General features: G+C 35.1%; 2 protein-coding genes across 2 annotated transcripts; one reads left to right on the top strand and one right to left on the bottom strand.

Moving 5' to 3' along the window:
* The first annotated feature begins 8,193 nt into the window (after positions 1-8,193).
* LOC133873890 (low affinity inorganic phosphate transporter 1-like) lies at positions 8,194-12,133 on the top strand. The gene is made up of 2 exons (XM_062311686.1): positions 8,194-8,416; positions 10,143-12,133. Exon 2 carries the CDS (start codon positions 10,196-10,198, stop codon positions 11,771-11,773), a length of 1,578 nt encoding a protein of 525 aa, XP_062167670.1. The 5' UTR covers positions 8,194-8,416; positions 10,143-10,195; the 3' UTR covers positions 11,774-12,133.
* An 11,127-nt stretch (positions 12,134-23,260) lies between these two features.
* On the bottom strand, positions 23,261-24,728 carry LOC133873881 (phosphoenolpyruvate carboxylase kinase 1-like). The gene is made up of 2 exons (XM_062311675.1): positions 23,897-24,728; positions 23,261-23,658 (listed from the first exon to the last, which is right to left on the bottom strand). Exons 1-2 carry the CDS (start codon positions 24,678-24,680, stop codon positions 23,621-23,623), a joined length of 822 nt encoding a protein of 273 aa, XP_062167659.1. The 5' UTR covers positions 24,681-24,728; the 3' UTR covers positions 23,261-23,620.

Genomic DNA, 24,728 nt, shown 5'->3' with positions numbered 1-24,728 from the left:
GTGATAATTTAATATGGTATCAGAGTTAAAAGTTATGAGTTCAAATTCTGACTCCATCGTTATTCACTTTTCATCTCAATTAAATGTTCTATGTGTTGGTCGTCACCTATTAAAAATGAGTTTGAGCACATACTTGATGACCAATCAACTGCAAAAAATGTTGCCACTAATAATATTTGGAGTCGACACTGATGAATTTAGAACCCAAACTGAAATGTCACTACTAATAGTCGATCATCAGCGTCGACTTTAGAGTCAATGTTAATTCCCTATAGTGTCGACGCTAATGAACTATTACCAGCGTCAACTTTAATAGGGAACCATTGTTGACATATAGTCGACGCTAATGCCATAAAAATTAAAAAATAAATTATGGGTTTTATTTATATAATTACCGATGTCAAATTTTCCATTAACTCCTACATCAAAATTTCTTTGAGTAAAATATGATTTATATTCAATAAAAAATATGAATACAAGAAGTATATATATGTTCAAGCCTAGCAACTAAATTTCACATTGGACATAAATTACACTCATCACTACATCTGATTCCACACACCGTGTTTGATACATTGGCATATTCACTGCACCTTAACTTGCCCAAGTCTTTTTGACGCATCAAAATTAAGTGTTGGGGAGATTATTATCCCCTAGGAAGGAAACCCCGGACTGGGTCCTCGAGATGTACGTCCACGGGATAAGCACTCGAGACCCACCCTTGGGTTGGGTACAGGCAGGACACACGGAGTAGATTCCGGTGCCGTGAAGTCAAAAATGATTGAGATTCTCAACATTTCTTTGAATCTTCAGTATTTATCAGCCTAGTCAAATCAATTCAGAAATTATATCAGATGTCAACATGGAGCCCCATGCCTGAAAGGGTGTTAGAAGTCCATGACCGGTCATTATTAACACAAGGCTTTTCCATACATCAACAGAGGAAAACTGGCTTATAAATATATGTATTATGAACAAAGGGAGTATCTCATCTCAGATCACTCGGTCTTTCCTTCTTTTCACTCTCATGACTCTTTACTGACTTGATCGTCGGAGGAGGCTCCGCCGGCCAACTCTCTGCAGGTCTTTGTTGTCTAACAGGTCACAGGCGAAGGGACGATTCCGATGTTGTCATGTCACCGAACTAAAAACTACATCAACATTAAGTGTGACTTTAGCATTTCCATCGTGACTGAGCTCTTGCAAAATTCATAAATCAATTACACATTAGTGTCTGATGGGGGGGGGGGACCTCTCTCCTTCTCTCCCAAATGATTCCAAGGATGTATTATGTCATGACTCATGAGAATATATATGATGTATCATTTAATTGAAAGAGTCAATGCAAATATGATACTATTTATGTGGTGAGTAATGCTACATATATACTATCATTTTTTTAATCCTCTAAAAGCTTATCAGGCTTTTAAAATTTTCATTGAATTTTAATTTAATAATTTTAAAAACCACATAAAAAGATGATAAAATGATAGTATATAGCATTAATTACTCTTACGTGGTATATTTAGTATTTGGCTTAGACTTTTCTCACTTTTTCTCATAAAATTTTAAAATTAAATCTTCACCGTTAATAAAACTTTGCTTTTATACAATCCTTTTTCCTTTTTTCCTCAGTTGAGTAGATATGGCATCTTGTGGATGATATCAAGAAAATTCTACTTTCTTTGCGTTTTTTTAAGGTGGCACATGTTAAAAGAAATCCAAATGAAGCAGTTCACGGTCTAACCAAAGATGCTGTTACTCATGTCATAGATTCAATTTGGTTAGAAGACATTCTCCCAATAATCTATGATATTATTTGTAGGAAAAGTTCTATCTTGTTGTATTGAGTTTAAGCTCAATTGTGATTTATCAATAAGAAGAGATTTATTTCAAAAAAAAAAAAAAAGAGTTTATGACTAATCTGTTCCTTAGTGTATTCGTAGTAGCCTTACCAAATTTTACTCACAAAGTAGCTAAAAATCACTTTTCTTTATTTGGTAAGCCATTTTTTAAAGTTTTCCCAGCAGCCTTACCATTTTAACTATTCACTATCACTATTCCATTTAAATAATACTTTTTCAGATTTCTTTATTCTTTCTCTATTTAATCTTTTTTGAATGTTTGTCTTTTCCTAACGGTTATATTTTTAAATACTTGTCTTAATTATTCTAATGGTCATATTTTTAAAAATTTATCTTTTCATAATGGTCATATTTTTTAATATTTGTCTTATGCTAACAGTCATATTTTTGAAAATTTGTCTTTTCCTAATGGTCATATTTTTTAAAATTTGTCTTATCCTAACGGTCATATTTTTCAAAAAATCTGTCATATGCTTAACACTATAAATAAGACCATGTCTTCCACAATTTTCATTCACCACAACCAATACTTATATTTTCCATTCAATCTCTAATTTTACTCTTATGACTCGTTTTTATTTAAGAGTTGCTCTTTTCTTTCCAAAATCCTTCATGATGACTCTGATAATGACCGAAATCAAAAGTCCACATACTGGGATGGATTTTCATGATAGAATTAGAAACTAATATATTCAGACAAATGGAAAATTCCAAATAGGTATCTCTCATTCTATTTTTTTTAAGAAGGAAAAAAAAAAAAAAAAAAAAAAAAAAAAAAAGCCAGAAGTAACCAACAATGATAAATTCTCCCAAAAAAACACGACGACATACCCACAAAGCAACAACATCATTGATAAGCAATCAAAAGCTCCAACTCTTGACCAAAAGGAAAATAAAATAAAAATAAAAAAGAATAGAATCAGAGCAGTTATTTTTATGGGTGTTTTTCTGCGGTGCAATAAACCATCGTCTTTTAGTGGTTTACCTGAGCAGAAGTTGGGCAAAGGCTGGGTTGATTTCTGCTGTGCGTGGGTTCGTAGGTGTTTTTCTGCTGTGCGTGGGTGTAGGCTTGCTGGAATCAGAGTTGTGCGCAGAGGCTTGCTTGCTGGTGCTGTGTGAGACTTGGGAGAAGAAAATGGGTGAATGAAAGGAAAAAAAAAAAGTGTGTTCTGATCGTGTGAGAGAGAAATGAAAAATAAAATTGGTGAGAGATGGTGAATGAAAATACTCAACAATTTAAGGCCGTTGAGATTGCTTCTTTTTATTTTTTTTATTAAATTAGCTCACCAAAATAAAATGCTATATTTTGGTGATACTATTAAAAATGCTATAGGTCCCTAACACGAAAACAAGTCTGCTACCCTTTTTTGTCACCATGCTGAAATAAATAAGGGTATGGTCCAAAAATGTTTACAATGATCGATGTGGGCCGGGTCACGTATCATTATCCCTCAAAGTCAACATTTATATCTCAAACGACTCGTTGACTTGGACTTTATCAAAGTTGAAGGTGCGTGTCCCAATCCAACATAAACTTTTTAAATGGGTATTTTTTTTGTTTTTTGTTTTTTTTGTTATTATTTACGTGTCTACACAAGAGAAGGAATGAGATTTAAACTAATAACCTCTGCTTCGTGAGTCGTAATCCCCAGCTAATTGAGCCTTTGTGACAAACGTGGTAAGATATGTGATATCATCAACATCGTTAAATAATACAACATTAAATTCTAACCATGACTAAAATGGAGAAGATCCAATTATCCTATGTTATTATTTTTAATTATGAGAAAAATTAAATTTAGTAGTTAAATTTTGACCCGATTTTAATTTAGTCCCTAAATTTTTAATTTCGACAATTACGTATTTAAGTTTTCCTTTAGTTTTAAATAGGTTTCTTCATCAATTGATTAACGGTATGTCATGTCAGACCAATCAATTAATGTCACGTGCTTCTCGTTTAAAACTTTATGTGTCAATTGTACGTGGCACGTGGCACATTTATTTTAAATTACTAATATACCCTGTATTTTTTTTTGGCGCCTAAACCAAATCTCACATTTAATCAAATTTTGTTTAAACCAAACCTTATCGTATTTTTAGTGAAATAGACGTTTGATGAATTTCTTTTTGACGTCGTTTAAGGGGTGGGGAACGTCCTCTTCCTTTAAAAAATTAGCAAAACCCATTAAATTGCAGATATGAAACCCATAAGAAAAACTCAATTTTGTAACACAAAAATATCATAACTTTTTAATGGGTGTCAATGAGAATAGATCGGGGAGGGGGGGGTCCCTCCCTCACCTCCCAAAAATCCCCCTTACTTCTAGTAAAAAAAATTTGGATGCCCTAGGTTGCCCAGCCTCAATCATTCATCAGTGAGCAAATCTTTTCCAAGAGGAGTGGGATTTACAACTCATTGACGTGATTTCTTTATATTCTGTCGTTTGGATAATTAGGTCAGAGTCTAGACCAATGTTGAAGAAGACAAGGTTGAAGACAAAGTCTTTTTTTGGTTGCCAAAACGCACCATTTAGACTTTTTTTTGTTTACCAAAACGAGCCGTTTTATTAATGTTGAGAGACGCTTGTTTAACTGCTGAAGGTTTTAGCGTAGGGAAAAAAAACTTTATAAGGCTTTAAGCTAAACGCGACACCTGTGAGCCATTTTGACAAAACTCAAAGAAAAATGCCATACTTACACCCAACTCACCACACCCAAATATCTACACCCTGAGGTGGCATTACCACATCATATTTCATTTTATTTTGGTTTTCTTCTTTCAAAAGCAAATATGAGAGAGGAGATTATTCTCAAAAAAAAAAAAAAAAAAAAAGATGAGAGAGGAGAACATTCTGAACTAGTCGTGAGACGGCCGGCAACTGGAGAGAGAATGCCAGAGATGGAGAGAGAGATGGCAGACTAAAGGGGAATCGAATCTTTGCAAGTTGCAAAGATTGAAAATTCAATACATCTAATTCTAGATGAAGTTAATTTGTGCGCAAACGTGCCGAAGTCTTGACGTTAGGAAGATTCAGACGGAAAGTGCTTGATAAAATTGAACATTGACGAGATAAAAGTGCTAATAATTACAGATAAGTAATTAAATTAGTCACTATAAATTACAGATAACTAGACATCAATCTTCATTGATGAAAAATGTTTCAAGTTGATCACTCGAGTGAAAATAAAAAAAAATTAAAAAAAAAAAAATTGTATGGCGTTTTCCATAATCACCTTAAATTAATTTAAATTGACCGTTTGTATATTTTAATCAATTTATTTACAATACCATATCCAACATCTTTCAGCCTCACCATTAACTCCAATTGCTAGCAATTTGGCCACATGTCTGAATAAATTTTAAATTGTCCGGCTACCTATTCGATTATATGTAGATTTTATGTGAACGTACTCTTTCACATATGCTGCTCAATCAAATTATTAACAATTTAAATAAATAAATTAAAAAAAAAAAATTGTTAGAAATTCTTATCGGACTCCATGTTAATGTGTTCAACATTGTATAATATTACCAGTATACCAAGAGGCAGCAAGCCATTTTGCTTTTTGCTGGGGGACCACGCCGTCCGTCGTCCCCACCACTACCTAGAGGCAACATGCCATTTTTATGGGGGATTAGCGTATGCATGTCAACTTAATAAAAAATAAAAAAAAATGATATTATGAGATATTATCAGGAATATATCTTCAAACGACTGAAGTTAATTTTAAGTATTCATATTGCGAAACCATGTGATGATGATGGGCATGATGGATCCAGCAAAAATCTCGAGGACGGAAATTATTAAATATCACATATATCATAAAAGAAATTAAAGACTTCATGTTACGTTACTACAGGATACAGAGGACTTGTGGATATATAACCTTCTTCTTCTTTTTTTTTTTCCCCCGACAGGGAATTGATGATAACCTTAATAACATGCTGACTCTTATTAGGCACTTCAAAAACATATTAAAAATGGTATTTATCCATATTGAAATATCTTAAGTTTAAGGTGTTAAGACCTTTACTAGTACTAGTCATGGGATATAGATCTTTAAACTAATCACCTGAAATTTTTATATTCTTTCTCTTCCTTCTTCTCGATTTTTTTATTTATTTATTTATTTTTATATATTTTATCATGACTTTTCACTTCTTTCTTCTCCTATTTTAAGATGGTATTAAAGCACATGCAAACAATCTCGATGAAACACAAATCTGGAGTTGTTTGCACATTCCAATGAATCCTCAAACTTCTATGAATCATTTGCTCATGCATGCTAAAAATTAATAAAAGACTTTTTCTCTCTATTTCTTCTATATATCGAAAAGTCTCCCTCTACAATCACCGGCCACCTTATTTTGGGAACTAATCGATGGCCTAATGGTAAAGTTTTACTCCACGTCGATGGATCCTAATATTAGTGTGGACTTTTCTAGTAAAAAAAATTTGGATGCCCTAGGTTGCCCAGCCTCAATCATTCATAAGTGAGCAAATCTTTTCCAAGAGGAGTGAGATTTACAATTCATTGACGTGATTTCTGTATATTCTGTCGTTTGGATAATTAGGTCAGACTCCATACCAATGTTGAAGAAGACAAGGTTGAAGACAAAAGTCTTTTTTTTTGTTGCCAAAACGCACCATTTAGACTTTTTTTTGTTTACCAAAACGAGCCGTTTTATTAATGTGGAGACGACGCTTGTTTAACTGCTAAAGGTTTTAGCGTAGGGAAAAAAACTTTATAAGGCTTTAAGCTAAACGCGACACCTGTGAGCTATTTTGACAAAACTCAAAGAAAAATGCTATACTTACATCCAACTTACTACACCCAAATATCTACACCCTGAGGTGGCATTACCACATCATATTTCATTTTATTTTCGTTTTCTTCTTTCAAAAGCAAAGATAAGAGAGGAGATTATTCTCAAAAAAAAAAAAAAAAAAAAGATGAGAGAGGAGAACATTCTGAACTAGTCGTGAGAGGGCCGGCAACTGGAGAGAGAATGTCGGAAATGGAGAGAGAGACGGCAGACTAGAGCTCAGGACAGATAGACGGTCGGCGATTGGAGGCTCCCTTTCTCCAAAGTTTCCCATTGCCCTCTGTCTCTCTATCTCTCTCTCTCTCTCTTCCTGTCGGCCATCCTCACCGTTGCCGGTAGATTTGGTCGATCTCTCTCTCCCCCTGCATCGCCCTCTCTCTCTCTCTCTCTCTCTCTCTCTCTCTGTGGCCGGCCTTTTTTCCATTGCCCTCTCTGGCAGCGTTGGGCGGGGAAGGGAAGATGAAGATGGAGGGAGAACTTTTTGGTGAAAACCAAATCTCAGGTCGTTGGAGGTTGGGCGGCTTGATCACTAGTGCTCAGAGGTTGGGTTTTGATGGTCGCCGATGGGTGGTTTTCAACTGGAGGTGGGAAGGAGAGGGAAGATGGAGGAGCGCAGGAGAGGAGATGAAGATGGGGAAAAAATTTGAAAAATGTTTTTTAAAAAAAAAAAAATTGATGTATACATCAAGACGTAGGCATTTGGATGTGAGGAATTGGGTGTAAGTGTAACAGCTCTCAAAGTTAAAAACTCTGAAAGCATGAAGTAAACCACTCTTCTTTATATTTGTTGGTAAAAGATATAAAAGGCACGCACAAGAAGGCCTGCATCATGACTTTAATTTTATTCTCCACTGCTAAATAAAAACAATTCGCTAGATTTCTTAGAAAAATCTATCTCTAAATAAACTCAATTAAACTATTGGATTCTAAGACTGAGAGATTGGGAGCTCAAAGTGAGAGAGTTGTACGTGTTTTTCTTTTCCTCGTTCAAGGACAACGCGGAAATGAGGATAAGTTTTGACACCCATTAAAAAGTTTAAGATATTTTTGTGCTGAAAATTGAGTTTTTCTTATGGGTTTCAAATCTGAAATTTAATGGGTTTTGCCTTTTGAAGTTTTTCTTTGTTCAGTGAGATGTAGGACGGTTTATTGAGTGCTAATTTTATGGTGGGTTCTTTTTATTTTTGTGTATTTTGGCTTCGTATAGATGAGATCCAATTGGGTCAGGTGGCCAAGACAAGAGCATGCTTAATCGGCGTCATAAATAAAATCCATCAAACGTACGTCTGCTTCACTAAAAAAAAAACGGCTACGTTTGATTTAAATAAAATTTGGTTAAATCTGAACCCTTCATTTTTTTTTTTTTAGAAGAGACGTGATGTTAATGTAGCACCTCCCCTACACCTAGTTCCGCCATAGGTGAGGGTCCGTTATAGTTATAAATACAACTTCATGCTCATGTCCCAAGCACACCTCCTCTGCTTCTTGGGAGATCCAAAGGCCTCTCTCTCTCTCTCTCTCTCTCTCTCTCTCTCTCTATATCTGTGAATATAAAAAGTCATATAGGACGCTTACTTAATTACTACTCTCAACGTTTCTTTTAATTTTCTTCTTCTTCTTGTTCGTCTTTAGCTCTCTCTTCAGTGTCTGCATTTAATCTGTATTCTTGCATGTGAAAAAGAAGGCAGAGAGTCACTGTTCTCTCTGGTGCAGTAAAGGCAAGGTAATTTATATTTTCTCAATGATTCCATATAAACTTTGTTGCCATAATTATTTTTTTTATTTTTTTCATTTTCGCTTTCTGAAAGTGATATTATATTCTTCAAGTGGATAGATAAAAATTCTGCCCTGTTTTTCATTCTGAGTCAGAAAATTGTTCTCCAAACATAAAAAGCAGAAAATATTCTTGGGTTTGCGCTTTTAATTAGGTGTCAAATTGTAGACATATTACGGAAGATTTACTTAAAAGTACCAATATTTATAAATCTTTGCAGTATATGTTTCCACCTCTACTAGCCATATTGATTATGAAGCATTAAGAGAGACTTCCAAACAAAAAATTTGAAACCCGACTATGTGATTTTCTGATTTTTTTTTTTTCCTTTTCTTTTCTTTTCTATTATGTTTCTTTTTTCCCTTTTTTTTTTTTAGTTGAATATTTGTAGATGTAGAATTTCTCTGTTTTCTGGATGGGATTTAGTTCTTGAAGAACATTGTACGTCTTTAATGATTCTTCTTCAAGAGGTTCCTGGGTTTTAATTCTATTTCTTCTTTCCCCCTTGCTTTCTGTCTGGTTGGTAAGGAAAATCAAAGAATACTTTTCTTGAGAGACTTCTTTCCAAACTTTTGAGGGATCCTGATGGAAGACTATCTGAAATATTTAGCATATCATATTTACGTAGCTAAACACATACAAAAGTACTGGATATAGTGGAGAGCTTTATTTTTATTTATAAATCTCAAGTCAGAATAATATATATTTTTCTTTTTAATTATTTGATTGTTTTTAGTGCAACCTTCATGTCAGTGACTTCTTTTGTGTTCTTGGCTGGAGCGTTAAAAGTAATCTCTGGTTTTCAGTCACTATTCCCATTTCCCCGTCTGTTTGCAGCTTTTCCTGCTTGGGCGGACCTTCCATTCAATGAGATTTCCTTTCCATCAATCCTTTTCTTTAATTAATATCTATTTTCTCTCTTTTTTTCTGAGCCTTTTCTTTTAAGTCTATCTGTAATGAAAATTATATGATATCTTACGCATTGAAGAGCACTGAAAAGGGTCTTTATTAACGTGGGGGGAGTGTTTTTTACCCAAAAGTACACACTCTCACAACTCACAAGAAGCAACCAGAACAGTTCGACCCAAGCCATGCTTTGAACGGCTCTGAGACCCTTTTCAAAGCCGCCGAAACTATTATTAAAAAAATAATAATCCACGTGTTCCCTGATTTGAGATACAACTAATATTTTATCAGGATTTATCATAGGTTGATAATTACAGCATCACTTTATTGACTCATGGACTTCCTATGCTCTGATTATAGTCAATTTATCACGCTTCTGTCACAGCTTGTCTCTTGTCATAACCTGTTTCTTTCTTATTCATATGGCCCTCCATTTTGAAACCGGTTTGCTTCCCCGTAGAGGTATTGACTATTGAGAGGTATTTACGGCTCTGGAAAAGCCTGGTCCCTCTTTTTTGTCTTCTTCTTAATTACACTGACCTTCTATGTTTTGTTCATTGTCACAGCTCACGACTCACGACTCACGACTCACGAGTCCAATAGTTCTAGTTCAGCTCGGCTGAGTCAACTCACTGACTGACTTTTCTGGGTCACATGCTCATGCTCTTGGCATACATGACACACCTTTTTCTTTTTTTTTTTTATCGTCTAACGTGTTTTGATTAAATTTACTTGAAATAAATGATAATTTCATATTTTGATTATATAGGACTGGAGGAGTTAACAAAGTTCAAGAGTTCGTGAGACTTAGGAGGAGTAATTATGGCCAAGGAACTGCAAGTGCTTAATGCCCTTGATGTCGCTAAAACACAATGGTACCATTTCACAGCAATAGTGATTGCTGGTATGGGCTTTTTCACTGATGCATATGATCTCTTTTGCATCTCTCTTGTGACCAAACTGTTGGGTCGCTTGTACTACTACAAGGAAGGCTCTCCTAATCCCGGCTCTCTCCCTTCAAATATCTCGGCTGCTGTCAATGGCGTTGCCTTTTGCGGTACCCTGTCAGGCCAGCTCTTCTTCGGCTGGCTTGGTGACAAAATGGGCCGGAAACGCGTCTATGGAATGACCCTCATGCTCATGGTCCTTTGCTCAATTGCCTGTGGCCTTTCCTTTGGCAAGGATCCCAATGCTGTCATGGCCACATTATGCTTCTTCAGATTCTGGCTTGGCTTCGGCATTGGCGGTGACTACCCGCTTTCTGCCACAATCATGTCTGAGTATGCCAACAAGAAGACTCGTGGAGCCTTCATCGCTGCAGTGTTTGCGATGCAAGGTTTCGGAATTCTGGCTGGGGGGATGGTTGCTATTATAGTTTCAGCAGCTTTCAAGTTGAAATACCCTGCCCTGGCTTATCAATTTGATCCAATTGGCTCCACTCCTGCAGAAGCTGATTATGTTTGGCGTATAATTGTGATGTTTGGTGCAATCCCAGCTTTGCTTACTTACTACTGGCGCATGAAAATGCCCGAAACTGCTCGATACACTGCCTTGGTTGCCAAGAATGCTAAGCAGGCGGCTGCGGATATGTCCAAAGTTCTGCAGGTTGAATTGGAAGCTGAACAGGAGAAAGTCGAGGACAGAGGACAGGGAAATGATTTCGGTTTGTTCTCGATGCAGTTTGTTCGCCGACATGGGCTTCACTTGGTTGGAACCACAACTACTTGGTTCTTGTTGGATATTGCCTTCTACAGCCAGAATCTGTTTCAGAAGGACATTTTCACTGCCATTGGTTGGATTCCTAAGGCAAAAGAAATGAGTGCACTTGACGAGGTTTTCAGAATTGCCAGGGCACAAACTCTTATAGCCCTTTGCAGCACTGTGCCAGGGTATTGGTTTACAGTCGCATTAATTGATAAGATCGGGAGGTTTACAATTCAATTGATGGGGTTTTTCTTCATGACTGTCTTCATGTTTGCCTTGGCCATTCCTTACCATCACTGGACCTTAAAAGCCAACCGAATTGGGTTTGTTGTGATCTACTCCCTCACGTTTTTCTTCGCCAATTTCGGTCCAAATGCCACTACATTCGTCGTGCCGGCAGAGATTTTCCCGGCAAGGCTAAGGTCAACATGTCATGGTATATCAGCTGCAGCTGGAAAGGCTGGGGCAATTGTTGGGGCATTTGGATTTCAGTATGCAGAAAAGGGTATTGGAGTGAGAAATACACTTATAGTTCTGGGTGTTGTCAACTTCCTTGGAATAGTGTTTACTTTCTTGGTGCCTGAATCAAAGGGAAGATCATTGGAGGAAATGTCTGGTGAAGCAGAGGAAGAAACTGGGTCTGCAACAGAGTTAAGGCAGCAACCTGGTCATGACCTTAGAACTGTTACGCTTTAACTAGGCCTTCTCTTTATCCAATATGTTTGTATTGTCCGGTAGAATTCCTGAAAGTTGCATTAGAGGGTACTTTATGAGCGTTGAGTAATGCTACTCTTAACACTTATTTTATACGGGTTGCCGTTGCATGTTTTAAGTAACTTTTTGAAAGCTACTTAAAATACGACACATCAACAAGTATAAAATGGGTGTAAAGAGTAACATTACTCATCTAATGAGGGACTCTTTTACTTCACGTGTAGCCCAAAGATGGAATAAGCTCTTACCCTACTGCTTGGTTTGAGAACTAGTAGTGTCTTTGTTGTATAATGAGAGGTTATGATGTGCTAGTATAAAGAAAGCTTTATGGTTTTTCCTCTATTGGCTTCCTGTTCGATTGACTCTATACATCCCCATTGAGCATAACCTTCAACTTTTATCATAATAGAATCGCACTACTGAACTTTTCCTTAAATTCTGAGGTTTTTTTTTTTTTTTTTTTCCCTCCCTGTGATTCTTGTCACAATTTCTCAGGGTGCTGAAAAGGGAGTAGAAATTAACAAAATTTATAGAATACAAAGGATCTCTTGCAATATTTGCTTCTATCACATATTAAAATCCTTCAAATTGTATTTCTTTGTTTGCTATATATTAGTTTACCAGATTACATTTGCTGTATTTATCTTTGTACAATAGTTTATACTAACCAACTAAGTTATAGGCTTAATCATAATACAATATTAATCAAGTCTGTCAATAAAGATGTAGCGTTATCAGACATTATTACGGTAGACACAGGCATCTAAAGTTGAATCATTTCAAATCTTTTGTCTTATCTCTCTTTTCTCCAAAATCTACTTCTATTTTCACTTTTTTTTCTTTTTTTTTTTTTCTTTTTCATGTTTTTAACATAGTATCAAAGTCTATTTTATATAACCTTTTATTCTCCAAATCGCATCAACCCAATCCAACTCCGATCCACGTGTGTCCAATTGTTGAAATTCTATTTAATTAAAAAAAAATTATATTTGAAAAAAAATAACAGTTTGACACGTGTATTTAATACACGTGTCCAATTGGACACACTTATTAAATACACGCGTCTAGGGGTGTAAACGAGCTGAGCTATTCGTGAGCTTACTCGAGATCGGCTCGAATAAACTCGACTCGTGCTCGAATCGATTATTAAATGAGCTACTCGTGAACACGAAAATCAAACTCGATTATTAAACGATGCAAACTCGTATAAACTCGACTCGACTCGACTAAAGCTCGTGAACCCGCTCGTATAAGGATCGACTCGTTTATTAAGGCTCGACTCGTATATATATATATATATATATATATATATATATATATATATATATATATATATATAACTAGTTTTATAATATAGTATATTAATAAATAATATACTATATGTAAGCATAAATTAAGTAATAAATAACAATAGTTATTAGTTAGTATATATTAATTGGTTATAGGTATATAAAATAATAAAAGTGAATAATATCAATAATTAATTATTAGTCATATGATATAATGACAATTTGTATACTTAATCATATTATTCATGTTATATAATAAGATTATATGGCTATATGATCATATAATAATATAACATTGTGCCATATGACATGTAAATATAAAATATGCAATCACTTTATTATATGTTATGAGTTTATCATTAAATACTTAATCATTACATCACGTGATCTAAGATCTAAGATTTAAGATCTCTTACTTATATAAAAAAAAAAAAAAAAAAAAAAAAATCTAAGATTTAAGATCATACGAGTTGTTAAATCATGTTAATACATTAAATATGCTATCATATGATAATACTTAAATCGTATGATCATATAATATTAGTATTATTAGTAGGTAGTTATAAATTATGATTTATGACTCATAAATTCATAATGATCAATTTGACCATATTTAATTACTTATTATAGATTCATAGATAATTGTAATTCAGATTCTAAACTCATTGGCAATTGCCTTATTGTTTTCTTTTATTGCAAAATTCTAATACGTGCAAGTGCACATTATTTTGAAAATTTGTGGTTTAATTTTTTATTTTTTATTTTTTTGCTAAAGTCAATAATTTAAATTGTGATACGAGCCGAGCTCGAGCCGAGTACTCGAGCTCGGGATCGACCAAAATGGCCGAGCTCGAGCTCAAGCTCGAGCTCGAACAATAGTTTTTGTTACGCGAGCCGAGCTCGCACAAGATTTTTCAGCTCGTGTCGAGCTCGAGCTTTACTGTTTGTTAAACGAGCCGAGCCCGAACAGGCAATACCCGCTCAGGATCGACTCGTTTACACCCCTACACGCGTCCAATTGGACACGCGTATTAAATACGCGTGTCCAATTGTTGAAATTCTATTTAATTAAAAAAAAAATTATATTTGGGAAAAATAACAGTTTGACACGTGTATTAAATACACGTGTCCAATTGGACACGCGTATTAAATACTCCAATTGGACACGCGTATTAAATACGCGTGTCCAATTGTTGAAATTCTATTTAATTAAAAAAAATTATATTTGGAAAAAAATAACAGTTTGACACGTGTATTTAATTAATACACGTGTCCAATTGGACACGCGTATTAAATACACGTGTCAAATTGGACGCGTGTATTTAATACGCGTGTCCAAATGGACACGTGTATTAAATACACGCATCCAATTGTGAAGATGGTACAATTGGACACGTTTTTCAGAAGACACGTGTCTACAGTAACCGGTACTGTAGACATGCATCCAATTGTAGTGATTTTTGTACTGTCAATTTCATTATTGGAATGTTGCTTGCTTACCTTTTTAGTTAAGAAAGTCCAACTCAATGGCATTGCATGCGTTCCGTATGATAGTTCTACAACTTTTAGAACTTGTTTACATACGCTATGGAAATTCTAATTGAAGAGCCGTCCACACGAACAGAATAGCATGGAAGCATCCCGCCAAAGTTGCATAAGAATAAGCATATATTATGTCTTTTAACACCCACCCATCTTAAGCCATTTGTGATCGATCTTTTCCTTCGCATTGATCAGCCTAATTAAGGTGCGTGGAAGGGGAATTAGCATTTATGCTTCTTTCTCATCCTCTTGTATACAATGATGACATGTCCTTTTGTGGGATGATGATGAGCTTAAGTACTTAATTCTCTTCACAATTTATTAGAACCTCTCATCACATGCACGTTATGATTACTTCATAGCCCTTTGATCTCTTTGAGCTCTTTCTGATATTCTCCGGACATTTTGGCAGCCAACCATATGATATGAAATAAGATTCTCCTTTACCTTACAGTGTCGTTTTTAGGCGTGTCTGCATGTGACTGTTTGTTACTTAATTGCTTCGAGTTAAAATTGCATGGGGCCCGTTGACATGGACCCTGCACCCAATTGAAAGAAGTGTCCGGAATCCGTCCCCGGATGGTACAGACAAGTGTCGGTCAGTTTTGTGGAAACGAATGATCGGTTGGCTGAGGTCAATCCTAAAAGAAAAGAGATAGGATAAATTGTCGCCTCAAAACAAAAGTCTTCGACCATTTTGTTCATGTGAATTGTTTAAATTTTTTAGAAAAAAAATAAAAAATTCTAAAGCTAGCTAAGGGATCACCTTGCCACATAGACAAGATGGTCAAGAGTTGTGACTTGAAGTAACAAAAGATCATATCTCAAAAAGAAAATCCATGTAGAGGTGCTGTGCGCGTAGTTTCACTTATCGTTAGGTACGTTATAACTTACAAGTAACGGAAATTAAGGATCTATTTGGTTTGCAATTTTAAAATGTGTCATTTTTAAAAACATAGTTAAACGTTTGACAAAATCGCAGTTTGACCTATAAAATCGTAGTTTAACCTTTAAAATTGTACGTTTTTAAAAAAAACACATCATTACCTGTAATTTGAAAAAACATATTTTCTACGTTTTTAAATTGTAATTTTTTAAAAACAAAATTCCAAACGATTTAGTTTTTTATGATTTGATCTAAAATTGCACTTTTTGCTTATGAAATTGCAATGTGAAATGCCCCCTAAGACTTGGGTATGTGCATCAGCTTCTAGAGGTTGAGATTATGGGGTGAATAACTCTACTATGGGGTGTTGAATCACGGTAGAAGTATCAATTTCTGGACGGTTCCCTTTATAAATGAGAGCTATTACACTTAAGTATTGCACGGGATCTCGATCCACCATATACCACCATAAAACTAACCTCGGAGAAAGGTACCCATGACCTAAATAACAGGGAAAAATGACCCTAATTGAACCAGAAGGACAGACCCTTGCAGTTGCATGAGTAATCCGATCCCTAGGATCAATGAGTAAATCACTGAAGAAAGATTTAAAATTTTGTAATAAATATAAAATGAAAGATAATATTGCTAGGCAAGAGAGAAAAATCAGCAAAGAGATTTTGGGGTGGTTCAGCTTTAGAGACCTATTTCCACCACAGATAAGTACTCTAAAAGGCTATATTTTGCTCCTATATATTCAATCTGATATGTTTACAATACAACCGACCCTGATTACAATTACACAAAAATGATAAATATGCTAATAAGAAAAATATATCAAACCTAATATGAAAATCTTTTACTCTAATATCTCTTCTCAAACTAAAGGTTGAAGGAAAAAAAAAAATTAATAATAATAATAATTTCTTTTTTTAAAGACAAATTTTTCAGTACCTTCTTTTGCATGCCCTCTTGACCTGGGCTCGATTGTGTGATTTACAACATCAGCAAAGTGAATACAATTCTTTCTCAAAAATTTCCCACATACAAATCATGAGAAAAGCAAACAATATAGCTAGGTAAATATTGTAATAAGGTCCAACCTAATATAGAAGTCGTATTTCTAACAATTCTTCCCTACCAATATTGATAAGTCTACTAGTACCTTGGATTTGCCAATTCGTTTAGACTTCACACCCACAAGGGGGGTCATATAGATTGTAAGCCCATGGAGCAACAGGCCCATAATTAGTATATTTATGGTCCGTTTAAGTTTGCGATTATAAAATATGCAATTTGAAAAAGTGCAATTTTTAAAAATATGTTCGGCCTTTCAAATCGCAATTCAGCCTCTAAAATTGTGTTTTTAAAAATACATCTTTTTGCATACAATTTGAAAACATAAATTTTTCAAATCTTAATTTTTTAAAAACGAAATTTCAGACAGTAAGTTTTATGTGATTTGAAAGTAAGTCCAAACTTTTATGGCAATGCTCTGTGTATTTAAATTCTCTTTTTAATTGATTCGTGGCCTTTTAGCGTTACATTCACTTGATGATTACATAATCATATTCCTGCAGAATTCATCTTCTTGTAGTTGCAGTAGTTAAAAAAGTGATCAATCATGAAGAGAATGAAGAATTTCAACTTTTTAGTTACTCTTTTTTCTTCGGCCGTTATGCCCCCCCGTCTTCTAGCAACCAACACGAGTGCATGGGATTTGTTCTTGCACTCCAAGTTTGTGCGGTACACCATGTATGTGTGTATATATATATATATATATATATATATATATATATATATATGCCATTCGACTCCCATTGAAGTTTAAAGTTGAAGATGAAAAGGCCCATCGACCATATTCTGTCATACTTGAGGCACTTGCTCCATAGAATTTTGTGCAAACTGGCAAGACAGCCTTATTGAGAGAATATGAGATCATCTTTCTCACTCTTTTATAATGAGATGACTGAGATTGACTCTCTTTTATGTCATTTTAATCAGAAACTCACACTTTATCATCACATTATCACTTTGCAAAACTCTCTGTTTTCCTGCTAATTATTTCTTTGCGATTACATCATGGTAATCGTTTCTTGATTAGAAAGGAAGGAATCTTTTTTTCTTTTTCTTTTTTTTTAGGTGATTTCTCATCAACGAAGCAGAACCAAAGATTTTTCTCACGCCCATAAATAGCTGCTTATTTCTTGGCTCATTTGGCTGTTTCAATGGGCTATACATATTTTGGGAATAATCCCACTTTTACCGGTCCATCTGAGATGGATGGGGCCTTAAGGCCGGCTCATGGAGAATTGTGAGCCTCAAGCCAAGACAACAAGACTCCCAAATAGGCTTTTCCACATCCACTATTTACAAATATCCGTTATCCGAACACGCGAATGCGGTTAGCAAAATATATATATATATAACGTCGTTTTAGATTATGTATAGGTTATGATTACATTGGTTTGATTGGCTATGTTGCTTTATAGTGTAACACTTGGACAAAAAGGTAAAATTAATGTGAAATCAATATATTTTCAAAATATTAGGGTTTAAAAAGAATTAAAACAAATCCAAAACACTAAAAATTGGCTTAAAATTGGTCATAATAGAGACCCAAAAAAGTCCAAAAGATTAAATATGCCCAAAAGGCTCATTACCTAATATGTGGGTAGTGGATAATAAACGAATATGTGGGTCTCATATAGGGTCTATCACATTATCTATCCAAATTGCTACCAATTCGAGCATGTAATTACTGTAAATCCTTATCCGTTTAGATGAGCAATTACAGTTTTAATGAGTAATGTTAAAAGTTCATTTTGTGTCCCTCAAAAGAATAATGTGGTTTTTAAAATCAACATTAGGCTTATGATTAATCACTATTAAATTATGCTCAAGTAATAATTTTAAAAACACATCATTCTTGTAATGACAAATGAACGACTTGTAGAATTAATGCATTGAAGAGTTTTGAGCTCCAAATCATATTATCATCTCTTAAACATACCAAAGCCCGTTAGCTTGATATTCTACGAACTGCCTGAGCTCATAGAGAAACTAGGCCCATATGTGAAGCTGTGAGGCCAACCCAGGTTTCCTCTAATCAGAAAAGGTCTTGTTTGTAATTGAACCCAAGGCTATTGATGAAGCCCATTTTCACTCCATTTGGACCCTTCCTTTTTTCCCACCCACACCCCCGAAATAATTGTCTTCCTATTTTATATAGAGAAATGTTAGAGTCTCTTCTACCATCCTTCTGAATTACATGAATTTAATAAATAAAAAAATTTATCTCAAAATGTAACTTACGAAATGCAATTTTTTAAGCAAAAAAAATTAAATCCATGTTATTCAGAAAGACGCTAGAATGAGCTATATATATATATACTCCTTCTAATTTTTTTATGGGATCCTTCTATGCTAACATGATACCCTGTTTTTAATTAAAAAAAAAAAAAAAAAACTAAAGCTTGATTTCTCTTAAAAAAAAAAAAAAAAAAAAGATATCATATCAGTATAAAAATGATCTAAAATAACACTAGAATAAACTCTAACATTTCTCATACGTGTGTGTATACGACAGCTAGCGATTTGACCCAGCACCAACCGTTTTTATTTTTTTTTTGACGTAATCATATATGTCATATTGCACTGCACATGCACTCATGCAGTGACATTCATGGAAACGTATAGTTGGGAGCCTGGCTACCCTACAAGCACGTGAGCAACAACTTAACAGCAGACCAACCGCCCCGATTCCCGAACACGGAACAACCTTAATCTATCACAGCATGCATGTGGGCGCTACGTTAATCATGTCCCGTCGCTTGCAATTCTTAATTTCTGTTTCCAAGTTGAGAGCTCTAGCTAGCCTGATCTCTGCATAATGTTTGAGCCGTCACGAAATTAGAAACTGGGTATCTTTTTTGAATTGGCCAATGAGATATGCAGAGACCAGCACGTGTTCGTTCAAACGGAAAATGACATGCAAATTGGCAGGGTTTCCATCGATGAGAAATGAAGAGGGTGGGGGGTGGATATACACTCCTTTCAGCTGTTGATTGAGCCATCAATTTCTAATTCCATTTCATTAATGGTAATGCTATCTAGTATCAATAATTTCTTCAGTCGGGCCTAGCTTTTTAACCATTTCGAGCCACGTACAAAAGAAAACAATTAAACGAATGGATAAGGTTAATTGGTACGTAGTTAGGTTAGTAGTAGTTCTTTATGGGTGCTGCCAAGAGTCAGTTTATTTGTCTAAGCTTAATCATTCATGACATCGCTAGGCTCCATTTGTGTTGCCATCAAGGCATCTACGAAGAACATTAATGCATGGCTACCTAACTCGTCTGCTAGCTAATCACATGCATCAAAATATTAGATTATAGGAATGAATCCAAAGTTTTACTCCACGTCGATGGATCCAAAGAATTAATTCCCGCGTGCACCATAATTTAATAATCTGACGTGTCGAATATCCAAATAATGTTATGAAAGTAAAATTCTACAGTAGCTAAAAAACGTTGGCATGACTCACAAGCATTTATTTTATTAAACTCTTTTGGTTATGTTATCTTATCCTAGAGTAGTCATAGTTTAATTAAATAATGATAGTTATAATTATCTTTCTAAGTCAGAGTCTTTTAATTATTTGTAGCATCATGGTGCAAAAGTTATTTAGTAATAAATTTTTATATATTGTTTTTTATACGAGTTTATCTCCAAGTTAGAATAGGAGTTTAATTATCTTTAAGTACTCTTTTAGTTTGAGTCGTGTAGTCATGTAGCTCCCTATTTAATGGGTGATCAATCAAAAAATTAAGAGGTAACGAGAATTAATCCAAAACCTTGTGTTTTAAAAATGTCTAGATTCCCTCATAATCTAAAAAGTCTAGATTCTCTCAGAACCTAACAATTTATCATGTTGCTTGTTTGCAAAATCATTCACATAACATATAATTAGACGCGTGAGAACAAATAAATTAGAAACATATCAATTTAATAGTTTGAATTGAAAAAAAAAAAAAAAAAAAAAAAAAAAAAAAAAAAAAAAAAAAATCTCTAATTCAGAACACAGCTGTTTAATTTATTAAATTTAAACCATTGTCTCATAAGCTTTAGTGTTATATATATATATATATATATATGAAACTTTGGCATTAAAATATAATAAGAGAGCATGGCCCTTGCCCCCTCTAGCAAGTCTCAATGTGCTCTCCAAGTTAAGCATTTTCTTCTTTGCCAGACAGGTATTTGTCTCTGTGCCAAATCAAAATGTATCGAACACGTTAAAAAGACACCTGGGCCACGTAAAATTTATATATTTTGTGCCAACCGGTAAACAACTAATTGAACATCCCCTTTCAAACACTAATTATGAATCTCTATACTTTTAAAGAAATTTTAAATTCTCAAAAATTATGTGAATTCAAGTCCTTTTTTATATCGAAACCGAAACGGCCAGTGTGAAAAATGCAACATATTAAAGATATGATATGTCATCGAGATAGGAAAAAAAAAATCATTAGAAAATGTTTTTTCTTTACTTTTTGAAGAGACGCTTCTTCTTTATTAAACCAAAAGACAGTTTTCTTGTTCAAAATTTTTATATGATATAAATTATAAGAGTCTGATAAAAATATACTCAATTCTCATTGTTAATACGTCACATGTTTAATATGTAACATTTTTCATACTGTACATTTGATCCTAGTCCTTCAAATATAGACTTAGCAGAGTCGTTGAAACTCGAAATTAAGAATTTTATTTGTAGTCATGATTCATAATTTTCGTTTGTTTATTAAAACGTACAAAATATATTAATATATTCACATTTTATATTTATAAACATAAAAAAATCAATTTAATATCATATAATATAATAGGTTAGAATTTTAAGGATAAGGTAATAAAATTGATAATTATAATGGTGACTATCTATGATGAATGGACTTGGCCGCGTCACTATAGAGTGTAGGTAGTCCCTTTTAATATATGTTTTCATATCTTTAGTTTGGTAACATTTTAGGATAAGTAATAATTTATTAGTTAAGATATCAAAACATTGATAATGAGATCAAATCTTTTTTCTTTTTTTTTTTCTTCTCTCTTTTGAAGGGATTGATTTGATATTTGTTATTTTTAATCTCGGTAAATAATCCAATTAATATTTAAATATTTCCCTCTTTTTTTAGGAGATATTTTAAGCTTCTCGGAACTCAAAGAAGACTCAAATCTGCATTAACTAACTTGGGGAAAAATTCATCAGAGAATCCCTTTTCCGAAGAAAATTGCGTTCCGTTTATAAAAAAAGTCATTGGCGTCAAAGTCGGGGTAGAAAACAAGTGTTTAGCGACCATTGCTTTTGGTCAATTACGAATAACTAAAGATGCCACGTGTAGAACGTTAGACCTCCGTGATGAACGGGGCAGTCTTGGGTGCAGATTTCAAATTTTCGATAGTCCAGCACATGCGGAGATTCGACCGCCTCTTTTTTTTTTTTTCACCTCTTTTTGATAACCAAAACACTCATCGTTATGTTCCTTCCCAGATAAATTATAAGTACGGTAGTACCACTTGCACAAAATAATAACAATATATAAGTACGGTAGGGCCATATATATTCTTGTATTTTTATTTACCGAATTCCCATGAAAAATAAAATATTTTAATAATATTATTGGCTTTGTTGTGTTTCGAGGATTTGACTTAGGTATTTGAAAACAAATATAGTATATGTTACTGTATTTTTTTCCACTATTTAGATTTAATTCTAATTTTTTTTATAGGAAGAGTAAAACCAGATCTAGATCGTTTAAAAAAAATTGTCGCTTATAACAAATTAGTGTCTTGAAGGGTTATTTTTTTTATTTTTTTATTTTTTTACAGATTTTCCTACAAATTTAATCGGTTTATAAAATTATCATGTGTTCCTTAACATTTAAAGAAATTCATTTTTTTTTTAATTACATATGAAAAGTACATATTTTTTTTAAAAAAAAATATACGTTTCTCACATACTCGAGAGACACACATGACAAATTGATAGACGTTTTTCCCCTAAGCAAGAAGGATTACATTAATACAATAGAAATTTCCAGAGAAGCAGTAGAGAGGTACGAGAAGCTATTGGAGGAGCGAGGAGGTGAAGAAGAGTCGGGGAAGATGACGAAAGAGACAGAGAAGATTAATGTACAAGATGAGGGACAGAGAAGATGGAAAAGAGAAGAGCTATTGAATATTTAATTTTTGAAATTAAAATTTAATTCTTGTTTGATGTGTGAAATTTGAAGTTTGATTTTTGTATGATAAAATTTTAAAAATAAAATTGAATAAAATACGACTTTTTTTAAAAAAGCAAGAACATAATCATATTTATTTTTGAAATCATGTTATCCAGTACCAAAATTTATTACGGAACATTTTGCTACAGTAATTAGTTAAAAGATACTGATTACTGTAGGAAAAAAAATGTTCCGGAGGTGAAAAGAAAGTCGTTGGTAGTTTAAACTAATATTTTGGAGATGCTCAGTAGAGAGAGGTGCAAAAGGGAGCGGACGAGACGAGACGAGACGTGGGGAAAGAGAAAAAGGATGTGAAGGCACGTGGGGAAGGGACTGGCGACACATGGAGAAGGGAGGCAGGAGATGTGAAATTTGGTGGGATTTAGTTTTTGCTTTAACACAACGAGACATTTAATTAGTTGATCTTATGATTTCTTAACAAACAAACAAACAACAATCGTAGATAACCAGGAAACTTTTCATTACATATCATACATGACATACAGCTTATCAGCATATGCATAATCTTCTCCCACCTTCACTTGCGAAAAAAAACAACACCAAAATGATGGGGAAGGCCCGGACGAGCAAATCAAAAACTACTCAAACTCTCCTCTCTCTCTCTCTCTCTCTCTCTCTCTCTATTTGGCTATATACCTTCCTTGCGCTTTACAAACTCACTCAAGAAGGGAGAAATTCGCTTCCATTAAAATATGTACACCAGCGCTGTAGCGCACACCTTTACAAAACCCTATTATATATATATCTTAATGAAATACCATATACTCTGCTTCGTTATGATTATTTCTTCTTTCTCAAGTTAGAGAGACCCTCCTCCACTTGTTACCCAGGGGTGTCCTGTACCAAACAAACCAATCAGCCATCAGTAAACAACCACTTCATAACTAAAACCATAATCTTAACGCTTCTTTTTAATTCTGCTAAACCCTTTTTTAATTGGCAAAATGCTTTTCCTAGCGTTTGGAATTGGAACAAAAATATTAAAAAGCTAAGATAACAAAAACCAAAAGGAAATTTTCTCCGCAACCAAGCACACAATAAAAGCGAAGAACTGAAGAGGCATGGATGGACTTACGTAGAGCTTGCTCCGCCGAGAACCTTCTAGAAACGTCCTTGCAAAGCATCCGTCTGAGAAGATCCTTAGCTGCCGGGGAGACCGACTGGAAAACCCTAGACGGGAACCTGAGATTGGCCCTGAGCACGGCCTCGAAGATCTCCACCGCCGATTCGCCGTAGAACGGCGGGAACCCGGCGAGCATAATGTACAGAATGACGCCCGCGCTCCACACGTCGATCTTCTCGCAGTAGTCCCTCCCGGCAAGGATCTCCGGCGCCACGTAGTAGGGCGTACCGACGATGCCGCTCATCTGCTCGCCGTCCTTGAAAATCTCGGCCGATCCGAAATCGGCGAGCTTGAGGCGGTTGCGCTCGTCGAAGAGAATGTTATCGGGTTTGACGTCGCGGTGGGCAACGCCGACTCGGTGGCAGTGGGCCAGGGCCTGGAAGAGCTGGTCCATGACCGAGGCGGCCTCGGGCTCCGGAATGACCCGGCGGGTCACGATCCGGTGGTGGAGGTCCGAAGCAGAGCACAAATCGAGGACCATGTGGAGGTGGGTCTCGTCCTCGTAGATGCCGTGGAGGCCGATGACGTGGGGGTGTGGAGCCAGGAGATGGAGGATCTTGGGCTCCGTTAACAAGCACTGTGCGTCCAGCGAGTCGCCCAGTGTGAGTTTCTTATCGACGGACTTTACGGCGTAGGTGTCACCGCCTTCGAGCGAGAGGCACCGGAAAACGACGCCGAATCGTCCCCGGCCGAGCTCTTCGCAGATCTTGTAGTTTTTGTTGAGTGCTTGGCTCATTACTTTTCGGGTGGGGATTGTTGGGGGGGTAGAGAAAAGTGAGTTTTA

This window comes from Alnus glutinosa, chromosome 1, assembly GCF_958979055.1.
Source record: "Alnus glutinosa chromosome 1, dhAlnGlut1.1, whole genome shotgun sequence".
NCBI lineage: Eukaryota > Viridiplantae > Streptophyta > Magnoliopsida > Fagales > Betulaceae > Alnus > Alnus glutinosa.
Note: the sequence above shows the minus strand (reverse complement) of the source record. Positions and strands in the feature narration are given on the sequence as shown.